Source organism: Heterodontus francisci, chromosome 8, assembly GCF_036365525.1.
Source record: "Heterodontus francisci isolate sHetFra1 chromosome 8, sHetFra1.hap1, whole genome shotgun sequence".
Taxonomy (NCBI): Eukaryota; Metazoa; Chordata; class Chondrichthyes; order Heterodontiformes; family Heterodontidae; genus Heterodontus; species Heterodontus francisci.
In genome coordinates this window covers 9,933,441-9,950,286 of record NC_090378.1, presented here as the reverse complement: position 1 = coordinate 9,950,286, position 16,846 = coordinate 9,933,441, and the positions used below count along the sequence as shown (strand labels likewise).

At 42.1% G+C, this 16,846-nt stretch overlaps 1 protein-coding gene across 1 annotated transcript; it reads left to right on the top strand.

Moving 5' to 3' along the window:
• The first annotated feature begins 266 nt into the window (after nt 1–266).
• LOC137373170 (di-N-acetylchitobiase-like) lies at nt 267–14,960 on the top strand. The gene is made up of 6 exons (XM_068038028.1): nt 267–338; nt 589–758; nt 844–943; nt 1,705–1,866; nt 10,858–10,860; nt 14,760–14,960. Exons 1-6 carry the CDS (start codon nt 267–269, stop codon nt 14,958–14,960), a joined length of 708 nt encoding a protein of 235 aa, XP_067894129.1.
• Nucleotides 14,961–16,846: the final 1,886 nt, after the last annotated feature.

Here is a 16,846-nt window from a genome sequence, read left to right as displayed (position 1 = left end):
TTAATTTTCTTTTGCTCCTCTCCCAACCCCCAATATCAATTGGATTAATTATTTCCCCTTTTCACCCCAAAACATTTACCTTCACAATCTGACCTTCCCCCCCAAAACTGCACAAAATTTAAACTATATCCCTTCCCACCATCCCCTACACCTGTGACGTTCATTTGACCCTGCCCCTCCCCCACCCCACCTGCACTGAGAAATGTACCTTCTCCCCCTTCCCCACCAGTGCAGCGCCTCGTTTCCCCAGACAGGGATCCGAAGGCATGGCAGTGCCAATCGCTGGGGTGAACATCACAGCGGGATTTCAGGAGTCAGTGGGAGACTCATTTATTCAGGTGAGTTCATTTATATAAATATTTAAATGGTGATCACGACGCCACACGGTGGGGGGGCCGCCACGAGGCCTCGCTGCCGCCGGCAATATCGGGCTGGGCCCTGCCGATGTCGAGGTCCGTGGCTGGCCTCATCCAGGGCAATCTTCATGCCCCCTTCCCCCCTACCATGGATCCCGACATCGCGGGCTCCACAAAAATCCAGCCCAAGGTGTGAGATAAAGTTAACTTCTCATTATTATTTGTTTCTTAGGTCTCATTTAATGTACCTTGGGCTCCAGACTGCCCAGATGACCCATGCCATGATTATGTGGAAATGGCAAATTCCTGTGACTTCTTCTTCGTAAAGTCCTATAATTTGCAGTATCAAATGTGGGATGAGTGCTTTGCAAAAGCAAATGCTCCCTATCACCAGGTTTATTCAGGTATGTACATTAAAACCTTCTGGTTCAGGGTCTGCCTCCCGGATATCAATGTTCATCTAAAACTGTCATATTTTTATCCATTTCGGTCTCTCTGCTTATATCAAACTGGGTATTGATTCCAGAAAGCTGGTGATGGGAGTTCCATGGTTTGGTTACGACTATCCTTGCCAGCACTTGTATGAGGTAAGATGAAATGTTTTGCTTGCAATGCCTGAAACGTTAACTCTGCTTCTCTTTCCACAGATGCTGCCAGACCTGCTGAGTGGTTCCAGCATTTCTTGCTTTTATTTCAGATTTCCAGCATCCGCAGTATTTTGCTTTTATACACCTGAAACACATCCTTCGTCCACATTAACTGTCCAATCAGGGCATCTAAATGTATTTGAAAACAGCCCAGTATTTTGCCTTGTTTAGCTTGCTTGTAGCCCAGTTCAATAACTTTGATGTTTTTTACATTCAGCTTTTTTATTCCCTGTTTTACAGTTTTGTTAATTTCCATTTGTATCCGTTGGCTTGCTGTCTGGACTTACCTTTTCCATGCTATTTAATATTTCATTTCACTGAGGCATTTCCACAACTGCATTCTTCTAGACTGTAAATCTTAAGCTTCTGAATTGTTTTCTCAAAGTTCATTCCTTCACACATGGAATCAAAGAAGCACAGGAGATACAGTAGACCATTCAATTACTCAAGCCTGTTCCACCACTCAGTTTGGTTGTTAATGATTTTTATCCCATATACCTGCCTTGACTTTGTCACGATTAATACCTCCACCTAACAAAATTCTATTGAGCTTAGTTTTGAAATTCTCAATTATCCTTCAGTCCTAATTGCCCCTCAGAGCCTATACACTGGGAGATCAGTCATGCTGTCACTACATTTTTGAAGTTAGCAGAGTAACTATATTCACAAGTAATAATTTCTCATCCTTTTGTACTTTACAGCCTGGTAGATGTGAATTGCAAAAGATTCCTCTCGGAGGTGCTCCTTGCAGCTCTCAAGTTGGAAGACGGATTTCATACAGTGAGATCAGGCAGCAGCTGCCCAGATCAATTACTGGCAGATATTGGGATGATGATTACAAATCCCCATATTTTGTCTACAGGGTAAGACTATCAATCAAAGCACAGTGGAGACCTGTGCATTTCAACATTCTTTGTAGAATGTGAACATTGCAGGGTTTCATGATTCAGTATTCTCTGTGTACAGGATTCAGCAAAGTTCAAAATGTCCAGTTTGTACAGTCGGAAATGTGTGTAGTTGGAGAATTGACAAGAAAATGGGAGTTGAGAAGCAAAGCACCAAAACCAGTTCACCTTGTTAAAACATTGTGAAAAACCAGTTGCAGACACTGTCGGAGGTGTTGTTTTTCAGATATGAAGTTAAACTGAGGCCCTATCCGTCCTCTGAGGTGGACATAAATGTTCCAATAGCACTATTTTGAGGAAGAGTGGAGGTGTCCTCCCTGGTGTCCTGGGCAATATTTATCCCTCAACCAACATCACTAAAAGATTATCTGATCATTATCACATGCTGTTTGTGGGATCTTGCTCTGTGCAAATTGTCTGCTGCATTTCCTACATTACAACAGTCACTACATTTCAAAAGCACTTCATCAGCTGTACAGTGCTTTGGAGTGGTCTGAGGTGGTGAACGGTGCTATTTAGATGCAAATAGTTTCTCCAGAAGCTTTATATAAATATATCTATAGTAATTATGTACTCATGTTAATCAAGGCAAACAGTCACAGTCATCATGACAATTTTGAGGAATATATTTGTCCTGTTAACATGTGCCTTGTGTTCATATGTTGCACAGTATCCAGATGAGTTCATTGTTTTTGGTGTTAAAAAGATTGACTGGGAATTTCCTTGGAGCTGTTCCTCCAAGAAGCTAAAGAATGTCCTTCATACTGAATTTGATCATATCTGTTTAAATCATCACAAGGGTTTCACACAATAAGTTTCTTTCAAATGCCGTAACATAGTTATGTAATTGACTTGAAATTATGTTGTGGGGTGTTTGTGAATGAATGCTTAATTCAGTCAGATGAACAAACTTACACTAATTTAATGGCATCATGAAACTATTAAATTATTTGTACACTATCCCACGGTCCTTCCTCAATTTTAGGAGTTTAAAGAATTAAAACAGTTGCGTTCAAGGTCACAGAGATACAGCACTGAAACAGACACATTGGCCCACATAGTCTGTGCCAACCATCAACTTATACTCATCCAATATTCCCTACCACATCCCCAACTTCCCTCAATTCTCCTACCTACACTGGGACAATTTACAATGGCCAATTTACCTATCAACCTGCAAGGTTTTGGCTGTGGGAGGAAACCAAAGCAACCAGTAGAAATCCACACAATCACAGGGAAACTTGCAAACTTTGCACAGATAGTACCCTGAACTGAACCCAGGTTGCTGGAGCTGTGAGGCTGCAGTGCTAACCACTGAACCACTCTGTGATCCTGTGCTTGTGCTGAAGGATCAGTGGTGAGACTTTTTGAGAATTAGTTTCTATTTTCAGTTCTACTCGTGTGATGTGTTAATGTGCTAATGCACTTTGCAGATTAATAAAGGGGGAGATGGTGGTAATGTCACTGGACTAGTAATCTAGAGGCCTAGACTAATGCACTGGGGACATTGGTTCGAATCCCATCATGGCAGATGGTGAAAATTTGAATTCAGTTATAAATATGGAATTAAGAAAGCTAGTCTAATAGTGACCATGAAACCATTTGGTCCTTTCGGGAAGGAAATCTGCTGTCCTTACCTAGTCTGGCCAACATGTGATTCCAGACCCACAGCAATGTGGTTGATTCTTAATTGTCTTCTGAAAGGGCCGAGCAAGCTACTCAGTCCAAGAGCAGTTAGAGATAGGCAACAAATGCCGGCCTTACCAGTGACACCCACATCCAATGAAAGAACAAAAATAAAGTACAAGTTAGGTTCCAGTGGTTTACATATCAGTGCAAAAGGCAAGGCTGAAGCATTTACAACCATCTTAAGCCAGAAGTGCCGAGTGAAAGATTCATCTCAGCCTCCTCCTGTGGTTTGCAGCATTATAGATACCAGTCTTCAGCTAATTTGATTCACTCCAGGTGATATCAAGAAATGGCAGAAGGCACTGGATACAGCAAATTCCATAGGCCCTGACACATCCCCTCTGTAGCACCGAAGACTTGTGCTCCAGAACTAGCCTTGCCCCTCACCAAGCTGTTCCAATACAGTTGTTAAAGCACTGTAGTCCATGTAGGTTAGATACACCCACAATGCTGTTAGGAAGGGCATTCCAGGATTTTGACCCAGCAACAGTGAAAGATCAGCGATATAGTTCCAAGTCAGCATGGTGTGTGACTTGGAGAGGAACTTGCAAATGGTGGTGTTCCCATGCATCTGCTGCCTTTGTCCTTCTAGGTGGTAGATGTCACGGGTTTGGAAGGTGCTGTCGAAGGAGCCTTGGTGCGTTGCTGCAGTGCATCTTGTAGATGTTACCCACTACTGCCACTGTGCGTCAATGGTGGAGGGAGTGAATGTGTATGAATGGGGTGCTGTTAGCGGGAATGAATCTAGAAGAATCATTGTTAGCGGGAATGAATCTAGAAGATTCACTCGACACTCAGGTCTGCTCCAATGTCAAACAGTTTATTGAGTTACGCCAGCAGGGTGCAGGTCACTGGGCTGTCCAGATGCCTCTCCACTGAACAAAGGAAAATCATCAATACTTATACATTTTCAAACAGTTACTCAGCCCATCCCGGCCGGACTTGGTCCAATCACAACGATTATCGATTATATACATTGATTATTAGAGCCAATAGAAGCGGTTACTAGGCATAGAGGGGCTGCATGACCGGCCCATACACAGATAGGGGATTACTCATGATGTTTTCACCTCGTTACAGGCTAGCACCTTTGTCAGCATTCCACAAGGGCGTCTGCTTTTCATTTTAATTAGCCTTTTGTTTGAGATTGGATTACTCAGCTCCTGTGGAATGTGGTCAAGTTAACTGAGCCCCATGGTGCTTAGCACCCTCCTCACTGTTCACTAATATTATATGTTACTGGTTACTCAAATAATATTTAAACATTATGATTTTTACGGCAGGTGCCTCTGCGCTTTGGAATACCCTACAACAATCCCCCTTTTCGGTAGGAGACTAACCCTAGTCTTCTCAACCGACACTATTTATTGTTGTTGTTTTTTTTTCTTAAACCTTTGCACTCGCCCGGTATTCCCTGCCTCAAACGTTGTGGCCAGTCACGTGATTTCAGGAATTCCGGTCGCATTATATCAAATTAATGTGATCCACCTGACTGAGCCCTCCAGATAGACAAATTGTCTCCCTTGCCTTTACTCTGGTTTTCATCCTCCTTCACTGCACATAGCGCCTGTATGATCGGCAGGCCAGTATGCCCCATGTTATGGCCAGTATTAACTGTATTCCGACTAGCACATGAGAAATTATCCTAATCCAAGGGTGGATATTGACGTTCAACCCCCAATCCCACATCTTCTCCCACCAACTCCGGTCCTGCAATTCTGTATCCGTATCTTTCTCCAGCTTTTTGATTTTTGTCTGCAGTTGGTGGTAGAGTTTTACGGATTGGCCCACCCTGAGCCTTAATTCCCTTAGTACTTCGGCCAGGTGTGGGATGGGGACTGGTTCTGGTTCCTTGTAATCCTGTAGGTGGTCATGGAGATGATCAGTGACGTTAATGATCTTGGTACCTCGACGCCGAACCTGGATAATTCGGGCTTGCCCTATAGTGACTGGTCGTAAGGGCTTAAAGCAAAAATTAGAAAATGGGATAGGGCATTGTAGATTATTGTAGCGGTAGGAACTTTCTGTGGTGGAAACGCAGTATTTCCCTTTACCTCCGTAGCCTGTTCTTGCAAAATGCTTTGGGGCAGGTATGATCTCTACGACACAACCGTCTGTTCGATTGAACCCACATTCACCCAATTCTCCCTGTCAAACAGGGTGAGGACATACTGTAATGTCTCCCCTCTGCTTGCATCCCGTAAGGGAAATTCCATATAATGTATTGTTCCTGAGTATGGCAGAGGTTTCAGTTAAATAGTAACGGAGGGAGGTGTTACCCCATATGACCCCAATATTTTCCAATTGGTATTGGGGAAATGGCCCTGAGTCCCATGTTACTGTGGGGATCATCAGGACTACCCCCACTCCGGTATCTTTGCCCATTTCGCAGTCTGGGATCACTGGATATACTCTGGTGAGTCCTTTCAGTGTACAGTTGTCCAGTGTCCCCTTCCTCTCGGCCAGCTGAGCCAAATGTGGGCTGTCTATCCAATCGGGCACCTCCCCCCTTTGGATCTGATCGAGATTGTGTCGTATTTGTCCGACCATCCATAAGCCATAAGCGTGGCAGAGTTGCCCCTGTCTTAATTTTCCGGCATCTTCCCGTTCTCTATCTATGAGGTGGTTGACGGTTCTGGCATGTGCCTCTAATATCGTAATTCCGTCTAATTGTATCTCCATGCCCTCTTCTCCCAGATTGGTCTGATCCTCCTGATTTTTCTCTGCTCTCTTTAAGAGTCCCTTCATGACTCCTTTAAGGTGTTCCATCTTTTCATTCAGACCTTGTATATCTAATGAGTTTACTATGGAGGCACCGGTATTGAATCCGGTAGCAACGTCATTAACTATCCCCCTCTTTGTTCTATAAAGTTGATTCTGACCTCGAAATCTGACGGCACCCATGGCATCGGCAGCCTGCTGCATTACAACCTTACTTAACACACTATACATATTCCTTTCAACTTTTCTTATCATCTGTTGCCCAATGGGAGGGGCACAAACAATTCCAAAGACACAGCTCTCAGTTACCCCTTTCCCTTTCTGTCTGGTCACGCAGTTAGCACGGTCATCTGTGGAACACCGTACACGTACTGCATCTTTGCGCGGATTCACCGTAAGTCATGCATTCAAGTAGGTTTACTCACCGTTATACACTTCCCATCCAACATGTTGTGCAATGCCCCATAGTTCATATGGTCCAAATTAATACTCCTTTCATTAATCCGTTGTGCATCCATTACCGGGTCTTTGTTCTTCCTCTCCGGATATTAGCATCAGGCCCCACAGCCACTGCAGTGCGGTTCTTTCCCATTCGCCACTAGTGGTTATATCTGTAATTTAAACACACTGCCCTGGTGGTCACCAGGTGTTAGTACTTGTCCATGTTGTGAGTATCCCCCGATGAGGGATACATGTCTACCTGTGGGGACCGAACATGTCCTGGGGAATCCAGTAGTTAATTTATATTCTTATCATCTCTACTCTTTCGAAATTATCTATATGGTCCCATCACGCTCGGGCTTCGTTCCCCACAATCTTTGCCCAGTTAGTAGCACATCTAATAATAATCCAAATGCCTATCAACACTACCATTATTCCCAGCCCCCCGAGTAGTCCATTCTCAAGTGTATTCTTCCATTCCTGGTATCTCTTTACGTACCAGGTGGTGTTTATTTCGGAGTCTATCATTTGCTGTTGTCTTTATATACCTTCAGTTGGGACCAATGTTTCCGTCGGCCCTTCCCTTTACCATTACTTTGTCTCCCACAACAGGCACCTTTGTCTGTTCCTCTATCATGTTTCTATAGAACCTCCTGCCTCACCTTGTGCAGTTGTCTGCACAACTCCTTCAAAAATCTTTCAACCCTTTCTCTTGCGGGTCCTATTTCCTCACTACCTGCTATGACATGCCCTGGCAACCTCATTGCCCTTCCTGTCATTATTAAGGTGTTTAATTCATCCTGATTATTATAAAGTCATTTTCTCTATGTGAGTTGTCTCACTGCACTGGCTGCATTAAACATTTCATGCCATGCTGTTTCTCAAGTCAGTAAACATGTTTGAGACCCGTTCGTCAGGTGATCTTATCAAAAGATCAAAAATGGCCAGACTTTCAAATGTAGCTCTCCTAAAAACTCATATCTCCAAGAGAAAACTAACAATTGCCAGTCTTATCTACACTTTCCTGACTTTCACTGTAAAATTCTAGACTTGGAAATTTCACACGATATTATTTTAGCTGTTTGAATTCTAATTTCACCATTTGTTTATACCCAGAATTCCTTTATTAGCTCTTGCATCAGCCAGATCTAATTGCCAATTCCTATTAATTATAATTCTATTTCATTTTGAACCCTGGAGAACCTTTACAATCAATATTCATAATTCCTTTAAACAGAAATCAAACATTTCCATTTGATTCCAGGCATTACTGTATATTGTTTTTTTTTACCTTAGATGACATTTTAATTCCTTCAATAACTTGCCAAATTAAACCTGGATTTTCGACATCTCAGATTATTCCAAATTCAAATAACAGTAAATTTCCCTTTGAATGCTTTAAATAACCACTCATATCAATTTAATTTTGTTTATCGATTCCAATTTCTTATGCCCAGACTTGGTGGTATTGCATTTTTTTTTACATTAAAGACAGAAGTGCTTGCAACTATTTCTCCTTCTCAAGCACTTTGTCTCATTGATAACGATAGTTGCAGCAAGGTTAATTTCTTGCTTGTCTCCAAGGGGGCGGAGCAAAGCATTCTCCGCTGCGTCGCTTTACGTAACCCTTTTTTTTTCCCTATCGAAAAGAACTAAACTCCATTTTAAATGTTTTTTGGTATCCTTAGGATTTTCAAACAACAAAATCTTTAGTAACATTATCAACTTCAAAGGAAACCATCTCCATCAGGAAAGACAGCATTTTAGATTAAACTCCAATTGTTTCCAAACTTTTAGCATCTTTTGTAAGAGGTTTCTAATCCAAGGATTTTTTTTACAACAAAGATGATTCTAAATTCCAATTCACTGCAATAAATATTTAAAAATCAAAACTGCTGATGTAATATGAGTGAGTCCTATGTCCGGAACTTAAGACTCCCCCAAAACTCGACATGCTAAACTTGAAAGTTCATTGTGGTTGCAAATGACATTTCCATTTTTTTTCCAACTTAACAGGTCAATTAACCTTAACAGTATTAATTTAATTCAGACTTATTAACTTATAATACTTATTAACTACACACAGAACAGAATAGCACGTGCTTTTTAAAAAAAAGATAGGTAAGTTACGTCATTTTTCTTCTTTCTTCGGGCGCCTTTTCAAATGACTGTAATAAAACCAAAAACTAAAGAAAATGTTATTTAACATTCTTACAACAAAAGATTTAACACCAGCTCCTTACACAAACTTTAATCTTTCCCATTATCTCCTTTGCTTATCCTTCTCTCCCTTAAAACAATATTCAATCTTTTGACATTTGCTACTGAAAAACAGTCAGTAAAACATGTCTTCAAGTTTAGAATGCAAAATAAAGCAATAGCAAAGTTTCCAACTAAAGCAGTGTTTTAAACTTCAAATTGGATTTCTGCCAGACATCTTCAGACCTTCAAGGCTGAAGCTTATCTCTTAGAAAATTGTTCATTGCCTTTTCACAGTTGCAAAACCAACTTTTAAAATCAAAATAAAATTTTTACTTAAAATATAATTCAATTTTATATCCTATTCCTGGGTGCACAATCCTAAATCGAAATGAACACACTCAATAATCACTTTTCTCACCCATTCAATTCCAAACAACTTAATAGACTCATGCTTTCAACATTAAAGCCAGACAACAAAGCGTTAACGACAGTCAGTTCTGCAGAACACAAGTTTTACAGAACACAAGCTGTACAGCCCAGACATTCAATTCATTCATGGACGCTTCCAACATTCTCACAGTCGAATCAAAGACAGTAACTTGTTTTTACTCGAAAACATAGTCTTTTATGTCACTCTGCCATAAACTTAGTGAATGCTTTTCTTCTTTTTGTCACCACTCCCTTTGTTTTGCGGCAGGGTCGTGGGGATTCCAAACTGAGTCAATCATCTTTCCTATTAACTTTTTATGTTTCTCTGCCAGGTAGCAGGTAAGGGACCCCTCCGGTCCCCACTCGAGCTCTATCTTTTCACTGGCCATAATTGGGTAGGATTAGAACCATTAGAATCTACTCTCAGAGGTCTGCTTTTAACCTAGCGCAACTTGTAGTAGACCGTCTCCTGGCTAACTGTCGGGTCACAAGTCTGTCCATATTTCATACAACAAGCTTATGATATATATACGCATACATATATTCCAAACCCTCCCTGACAGCGCCTACGTCTCTTAACGAACTACCTGCCACCGTTTGACCATTGTTCAGATCCTGTTCACAAACTTGGCATTCGTCGGTCGCGAAACACCACCCGGCCCCGGGATAAGCTTTAAAGATACTCACCCGGTATTCCTGATGGCATTAACGACTGCCGAATCCTGTTCTCAAGTTCGGGATCAGGCTCCAGCCAACTCCCCCTTGCCCCCTTCGTTCCCTTCGCCCACTTAAATCCTGGCCATCACGTGGGACTCAGTCTTCTTAATTCAGGCTCAGGCTGGGTGATCAGGATATCAGGGTCGCAGAAGATTATTGATTATATACATTGATAATTAGAGCCAATAGAAGCGGTTACTAGGCATAGAGGGGCTGCATGACCGGCCCATACACAGATAGGGGATTACTCATGATGTTTTCACCTCGTTACAGGCTCACACCTTTGTCAGCATTCCACAAGGGCGTCTGCTTTTCATTTTAATCAGCCTTTTGTTTGAGATTGGATTAATCCGCTCCTGTGGAATGTGGTCAAGTTAACTGAGCCCCATGGTGCTTAGCACCCTCCTCACTGTTCACTAATATTATATGTTACTGGTTACTCAAATAATATTTAAACATTATGATATTTACGGCAGGTGCCTCTGTGCTTGGGAATACCCCACAACAACAACAAGATGCTTTATCCTGGATGGTGTCGAGCTTCTTGAGTGTTGTTGGAGCTGCACACATCAAGGCAAGTGGACAGTATTTCATCACACTCCTGACTTGTGCCTTGTAGATGGTGGACAGGATTTGGGGAGTCAGGAGGTGAGTTACTCACTGCAGGATTCCTAGCCTCTGACCTGCTCTTGTAGGCATGGTACTTACATGGCTGGTCCAGTTCAGTTTCTGGTCAATTGAAACCTATAGGATGTTGATAGTGGGGGATTCAGCAATCGTAATGCCATTGAATGACAAGGGGAAATAGCTAGATCCTGCCCACGAAAAGCGGGACAAATCCAATCCGGTCCATTACCGCCCAATCATTCTACTCTCGATTAACAGAGAAGTGATGGAAGACGTCGTTGACAGTGCTATCAAGTGACACTTACTCAGCAATAACCTGCTCACTGCTGCTCAGTTTGGGTTCCACCAGGGTCACTCAGCTTCTGACCTCATTACAGCCTTGTTCCAAACATGGACAAAATAGCTGAATTCCAGAGGTGAGGTGAGAGTGACTGCCCTTGACATCAAGGCAGCATTTGACCAAGTGTGGCATCAAGGAGCCCCAACAAAATTGAAGTCGATGGGAATCGGAGTGGAAACTCTCCACTGGATGGAGTCGTACTTAGCACAAAGGAAGATACTTGTGTCGTTGGTGGCCAATCATCTCGGCTCCAGGACATTGCTACTGGAGTTCCTCAGGGTAGTGTCCTCGGCCCAACCATCTTCAACATCTTCATCAATGGCCTTCCCTCCATGATAAGGTCAGAAGTGGGAAGGTTCACTGATGATTGCACAGTGCTCAGAACCATTCGGAACTCCTCATTTACTGAAGCAGTCCATACCTGCATGCAGCAAGATCTGGACAGCATTCAGGCGTGAGCTGCTAAGTGGCGAGTACAATTTGCACCATACAAGTGCCAAGCAATGGCCAACTCCAAAAAGAGCAAATCAAACCATCTCCCTTGACATTCAACAGCATTCCCATCACTGCAACCACAACCATTACCATCCTGCAGGTCACCATTGAGCAGAAACTGAACTGGACCAGCCATATAAATATTGTGGCTACAAGAGCAGGTCAGAGGCTGGGAATTCCGAGGCGAGTAACTCACCTCCTGACTCAGCTCCAGGACATCACTGCAGGGGTTCCTCAGGGTAGTGTCCTCGGCCCAACCATCTTCAGCTGCTTCATCAATGACCTTCCTTCAATCATAAGGTGACAGTGGAGATATTCGCTGATGATTGCACAGTGTTCAGCACCATTTGTGACTCCTCAGATACTGAAGCAGTCCATGTAGAAATGCAGAAAAACCTGGAAAACATGTAGGCTTGGGCTGATAAGTGGCAAGTAACATTCGTGCCACACAAGTGCCAGGCAATGACCATCTCTAACAAGAGAGAATCTAACCATCTCCTGTTGACATTCAATGGCATTACAATTGCTGAATCCCCCACGATCAACATCCTGGGGGTTACAATTGACCAGAAACTGAACTGGAATAGCCATATAAATACCATGGCTACAAGAGCAGGTCAGAGGCTGAGAATCCTGACTCCCCAAAGCCTGTCCACCATCTACAAGGCACAAGTCCGGAGTGTGCTGGAATACTCTGCACTTGTTTGGACGAGTGCAGCTCCAACAGCATTCAAAAAGATCAAACTTTGACACCATCCAGAACAAAGCAGTTCATTGATTGGCACCCCATCTGCTACCTTAAACATTCATTCGCTCCACCGCCAGCACACAGTGGCAACAGTTGTGTACCATCTACAAGATGAACTGTTGCAATTCGCCAAGCCTCCTTCGACAGCACCTTCCAAACCCACGACCTCTAGCACCTGGAAGGACAAGGGCACTAGAGGCATGGGAACACCATCACCTGCAAGTTCCTATCCCAGTCAAAAACATCCTGACTTGGAACAATGTCGCTGTTCCCTCACTGTCACTGGGTCAAAATCCTGAAACAGCCGACATTGCAGCAGTGTAAATGTAACCACACCACATGGACTGGCTCACCACCATCTTCTCATGGGCAATTAGGGATTGGCAAAAATGCTGGACTTGCCAGTGACACTCATATTGTCACAAGAGTTTTGTTTTTTTTTAAACTGGGAATTCTGTGTGGTGTTTAAAGCTGGGAAATGGGGATTTTCTGTGAACACTGCTGACACTTGGGGCTGGATTTTATAGGGGCATCCACGTCGGGATCTGTGGCGGGAGGCAGCATCAACATTGCCCCGTATAAGGCCCGCCATGGACCTTGATTCCAGCAGGGCCTGGTGTCATCAAAGATTTGTTTTATTTCAAAATTAAGAGGTCTGTGTGCCTTTGAAAGCTGGGAGAAGAGGGTTTTTCTGTGAGCACTAAATTTTGACACTTGGTGTTTGCAGTGCAGGCTGTAAAACTTGCATCCAAGCAACAGAAAGATTTACGATTGTCTTGTGACTTGGTTGTTGTTGAAAGCTTTTCGTCAGGTCTGCAGAGAGAACCAGACCAGGGAGCAGCTAGTAGTGAACTGGGGCTGTGATTTTCTGATAGACCAGAAAAAAGACCTACTCTCACAGTAAAACCACAGGTGTGGTTTTTACCTGCCTGAAGTGAGAGAAAAGTCCCAGGGAAAGAGGAGTTGCTACACTCTGTTGAGAAAGGAAGCCATGTGTTTCAGGTGTGGCAGGTTGCTGTTGCCTCCAGTCTCAAAAATCCCTGCCTCAAGAATTAGTCTTGTTGCATTTTGTGTTATTGCAAGTTCCTGAAATTTCAAGGAAGTTTCGACTGTCAGAGTGCTGCTTTAAAATTTAAGTAGACCTGTTGCTATACATAAAGCTGAAAGATCTGTGTGACGCCTGCTGCAGACAAATTGCCTTTAACACCTACCCAACACAGACTGTTTATCAAGCTCACCTGGAGAGACTTCAAGTGGCATCTGACTATTCGACTCTGGGACAGCTCACCAATCCAGCAATATCCTTCCTGAAGTTATTGTTTCAAAGAAAGCATTGTAAAATCAATATCCATTTTCCCTGGTTAACCATTTTGTTTTGAATGTATCTGTGTGTGCATAAGGGTTAGGAAGAATAAGGAGTTGTAAAGGCTGTTCATGTATATAGATTCATTTCATTATTGTTTAAAAATTGGTTTATTAATAAATAGTTAATTTTGTTTTCATTTAAAGAATCCTTTTTTAGTGTGCTTTATTCTGGGGGGTATAAAAGTATATAATATCGCAGCAGCTCTGCGGAGTGAAAGCAGCGCGTGCAGGCCACCATCTTTTACGGCCGCCACTGCACTCGATGGTGGCAAAGTAAAATCCAGCCCTTGGAGTTTAAACTGTGTCCACAGACTGTAATACTTGCTTCCAATCAACCAGAAAGATTTATGACTGTCTTGTGACTTGTTTGTTGAAAGATTTTAGTTTCATTTTGGGATTATAAGAAACCCGTGGACTCTACAAGGAGCAGGCTTTGAAATCTTTGTTTTACCTTTCCTGGAAAGAGAGGAAAACCCAAAAACGTGTTACCACTCTCTGCAAAAGAAGCCTTGCATCTCTTGGAAAGAAATTCTACTTTATCGGTGTGGTTTGGACCTGCCTGAAGAGAGAGAAAAGACCCAGGAACAGAGGAATTGCTTCACTCTGTGGAGGCATAGTGCTTTGCAGAGAGAAATCCCTTGCATTTTAAAGGTAACAGATTTCTACTGTCTTCAATCTGAAGAATCCCTGCCTCAAGCGTAAGTCTTGTTGCCTTTTGTGTTTTTGGGAGATCCTGAAATCTCAAGAGAGCTTCTACTGTTCGACTGCTATTTCAAAATCCAAGCAGACCTGTTACTACACCCTTTTGCTGAAAAAGCTGTGTGACGCCTGCTGTCGACAAATTTCCAAGAATGCTTACATATCACAGACTCGCATGGCATCCGACTATTCGACTCTGGGATGACTCACCAATCTGGAAATATCCTACCTTTATATGTTTCATTCGCTTGATCCACCTAAACTTATCCTTTAATGCCAGTACAAGTTTCATGTATTTTAAATAGTGTTGTTGAAGATGTTCAGCATTGATCCAAACTTACCTCCTATCTGTCTAACTCTCTTTGGCTTTTTTGGCAGGTTAATACAAACCATGAGGTTTGGTATGATGATCCAGAGAGCCTTTCACTAAAATCACTGATCATGAAGAAACTAAAACTCCGTGGCATAGGCGCGTGGACTGCAAATCCCCTAAACTACACTGCTGATCCTACAACAGCAATGCAAACTGAAGAAATGTGGAATGCTCTGTGCCCGATCCGAGGAAAATGGAGAACTTAAAGTATTTAGTCTTCTCATAATGTGATTTTTTACTTTTGCAAATAAACACAACAAAAAGTGAGCTCACCTCCAACCTTAGAAATTTAACAAATGCAGATCTAGGGAACAAATTTAATATTTTATCTCATCAATCAATTCCTATTCAATGAAAAGCAAATGTATAAATATGATTTACACTCCAAGATCTGGTCCCTTCAGGCATCTTAAATTGTTTACAAAATGCACCAAAACTGCATTAGTTACCATAATGTTTAATGACAGTGTTGGCTAAAATTTGTTGCCACTAAACACTTACAATTCAGGGAACAATTCAACTTTCCCGTTGCGTAATTTATCAATTGTGACATACACACGTGCTGTCTGTTTTACACACATCTTCATTCTCAACCATGAATTACTATGATTTTATTTTGCCATATGTTATTACTTTGAAGTTAGATAAGTTTTTCCACCTCCAGGCGCTTACCCATCGTCTCTCGAGATAAGGAGGCCAAAGAAGATAAGTTTTTAATGTTCAGTTTCCTCCATTAAGGGGTGTGAATGGACCACAAATAGTGTCCTCTTTTTGCTGCTTGCTTTTTAATTGTAATAATACAAACACTGTAACTATTTGCATTTTAATCTTCATGAGAGATTTACAATTGCCTATTCCTGAAAGACAAATTGAATCTTCCCATGAATATGTATTTCACAAAATAAAATGCTGTTTTCAAAGTAAGTGTTTTAATTCTGTTGCTCGAGGCAAGTGAAAATTGTGGAAATATTAAACAATTGTGGATCTGGTTAGAAAAGAATTCCCATCGATGTAATCTTTGCACATATATGTAGTTGTCCTTTGTTAATCACCTTCCCTCCTTATTTCTAATGTGAAAAACTCACCATTGGGGTCGGGTGGATTGCAGTTGGGTATTTCTCTCATATTCTCTGTATTTGTAATTCTACCCAGCGAGAATTATCATTCTTTATTCCTGATACAAATTTCTTCTGTAACAATATAGTTTCAGTAACTTTGTATGTAATATTATGGGTCTAACCAGTTCCTTGATAAGAGTACAATTCTGGTATGGAATTTGCAAAAACCCAGTCAATTCGAGATGAAGGTAAAGAAGGCAGAAGGAAACGACCTCTTTCAGTGATCATAAAAGTTACCTTTCTTTATCCCTGTCAAACTATAAATAATTTAAACTACAACACTGTCTTTGCAGCAAAACCTTGAAAGTTTGAGAATTCCTAAAGCCGTACAGATGCATCCTGCGCATCCCTGCTTTATATCATCCCACCATTGGTGGCAGTGTCTTCATCATCCTAGACCCTAAACTCATTCATTTCTGAATCCTCATTTTCTCTCTCTCCTCCTTTCTGACACTTCCTAAAACCTACCTCTTTGACCAAGCTATTGGTCACCTGTCCGAATATCTTCTGTGTGAAGGCAGCGCCATGGGGAAAAGACGGGGGAGTGGGGATAGCTGAATCGCTGTTGCAGAGAGCTGGCACAAACACAATGGGCCGAATGGGCTCCATCTCTGCAGTAATCATTCTATGATTCTATGGTGTCAAATTTTGTTTGATAACACTCCTGTGAAGCACCTTGGGATGTTTTCCTGTGTTAAAGGCACTATATAAATACAAGTGTTGTTGATCAGTGTGTTTCCAGCCCAACAAGGATGGAAGCAGTGCAGGATCGAGCTCTCAGGAATAAAGTGGGGCAAGTGGAGCAAGTTTAAGTTGAGGATCATTTGGGCAACAGTGATCATAATAATGGGTTAAGAATAGTCTGGAAAAAAGACAAGGGACAACCAGCATAAAGATTCTTTAACTGGAGGAGGACTAATTTCAGTGATTCAAAAAGGGATCTAGCCCAGGTGGATTAGAATTGAAAATTGTTC

Excerpts from the sequence above, each read along its gene's own strand:
- LOC137373170 (XM_068038028.1), top strand. The coding sequence starts at position 267 with ATGGCAGTGCCAATCGCTGGGGTGAACATCACAGCGGGATTTCAGGAG. Across the intron at positions 339-588 it reads TGGGAGACTCATTTATTCAG|GTCTCATTTAATGTACCTTG; the intron begins GTGAGTTCATTT and ends TTTGTTTCTTAG. Across the intron at positions 944-1,704 it reads CTTGCCAGCACTTGTATGAG|CCTGGTAGATGTGAATTGCA; the intron begins GTAAGATGAAAT and ends TGTACTTTACAG.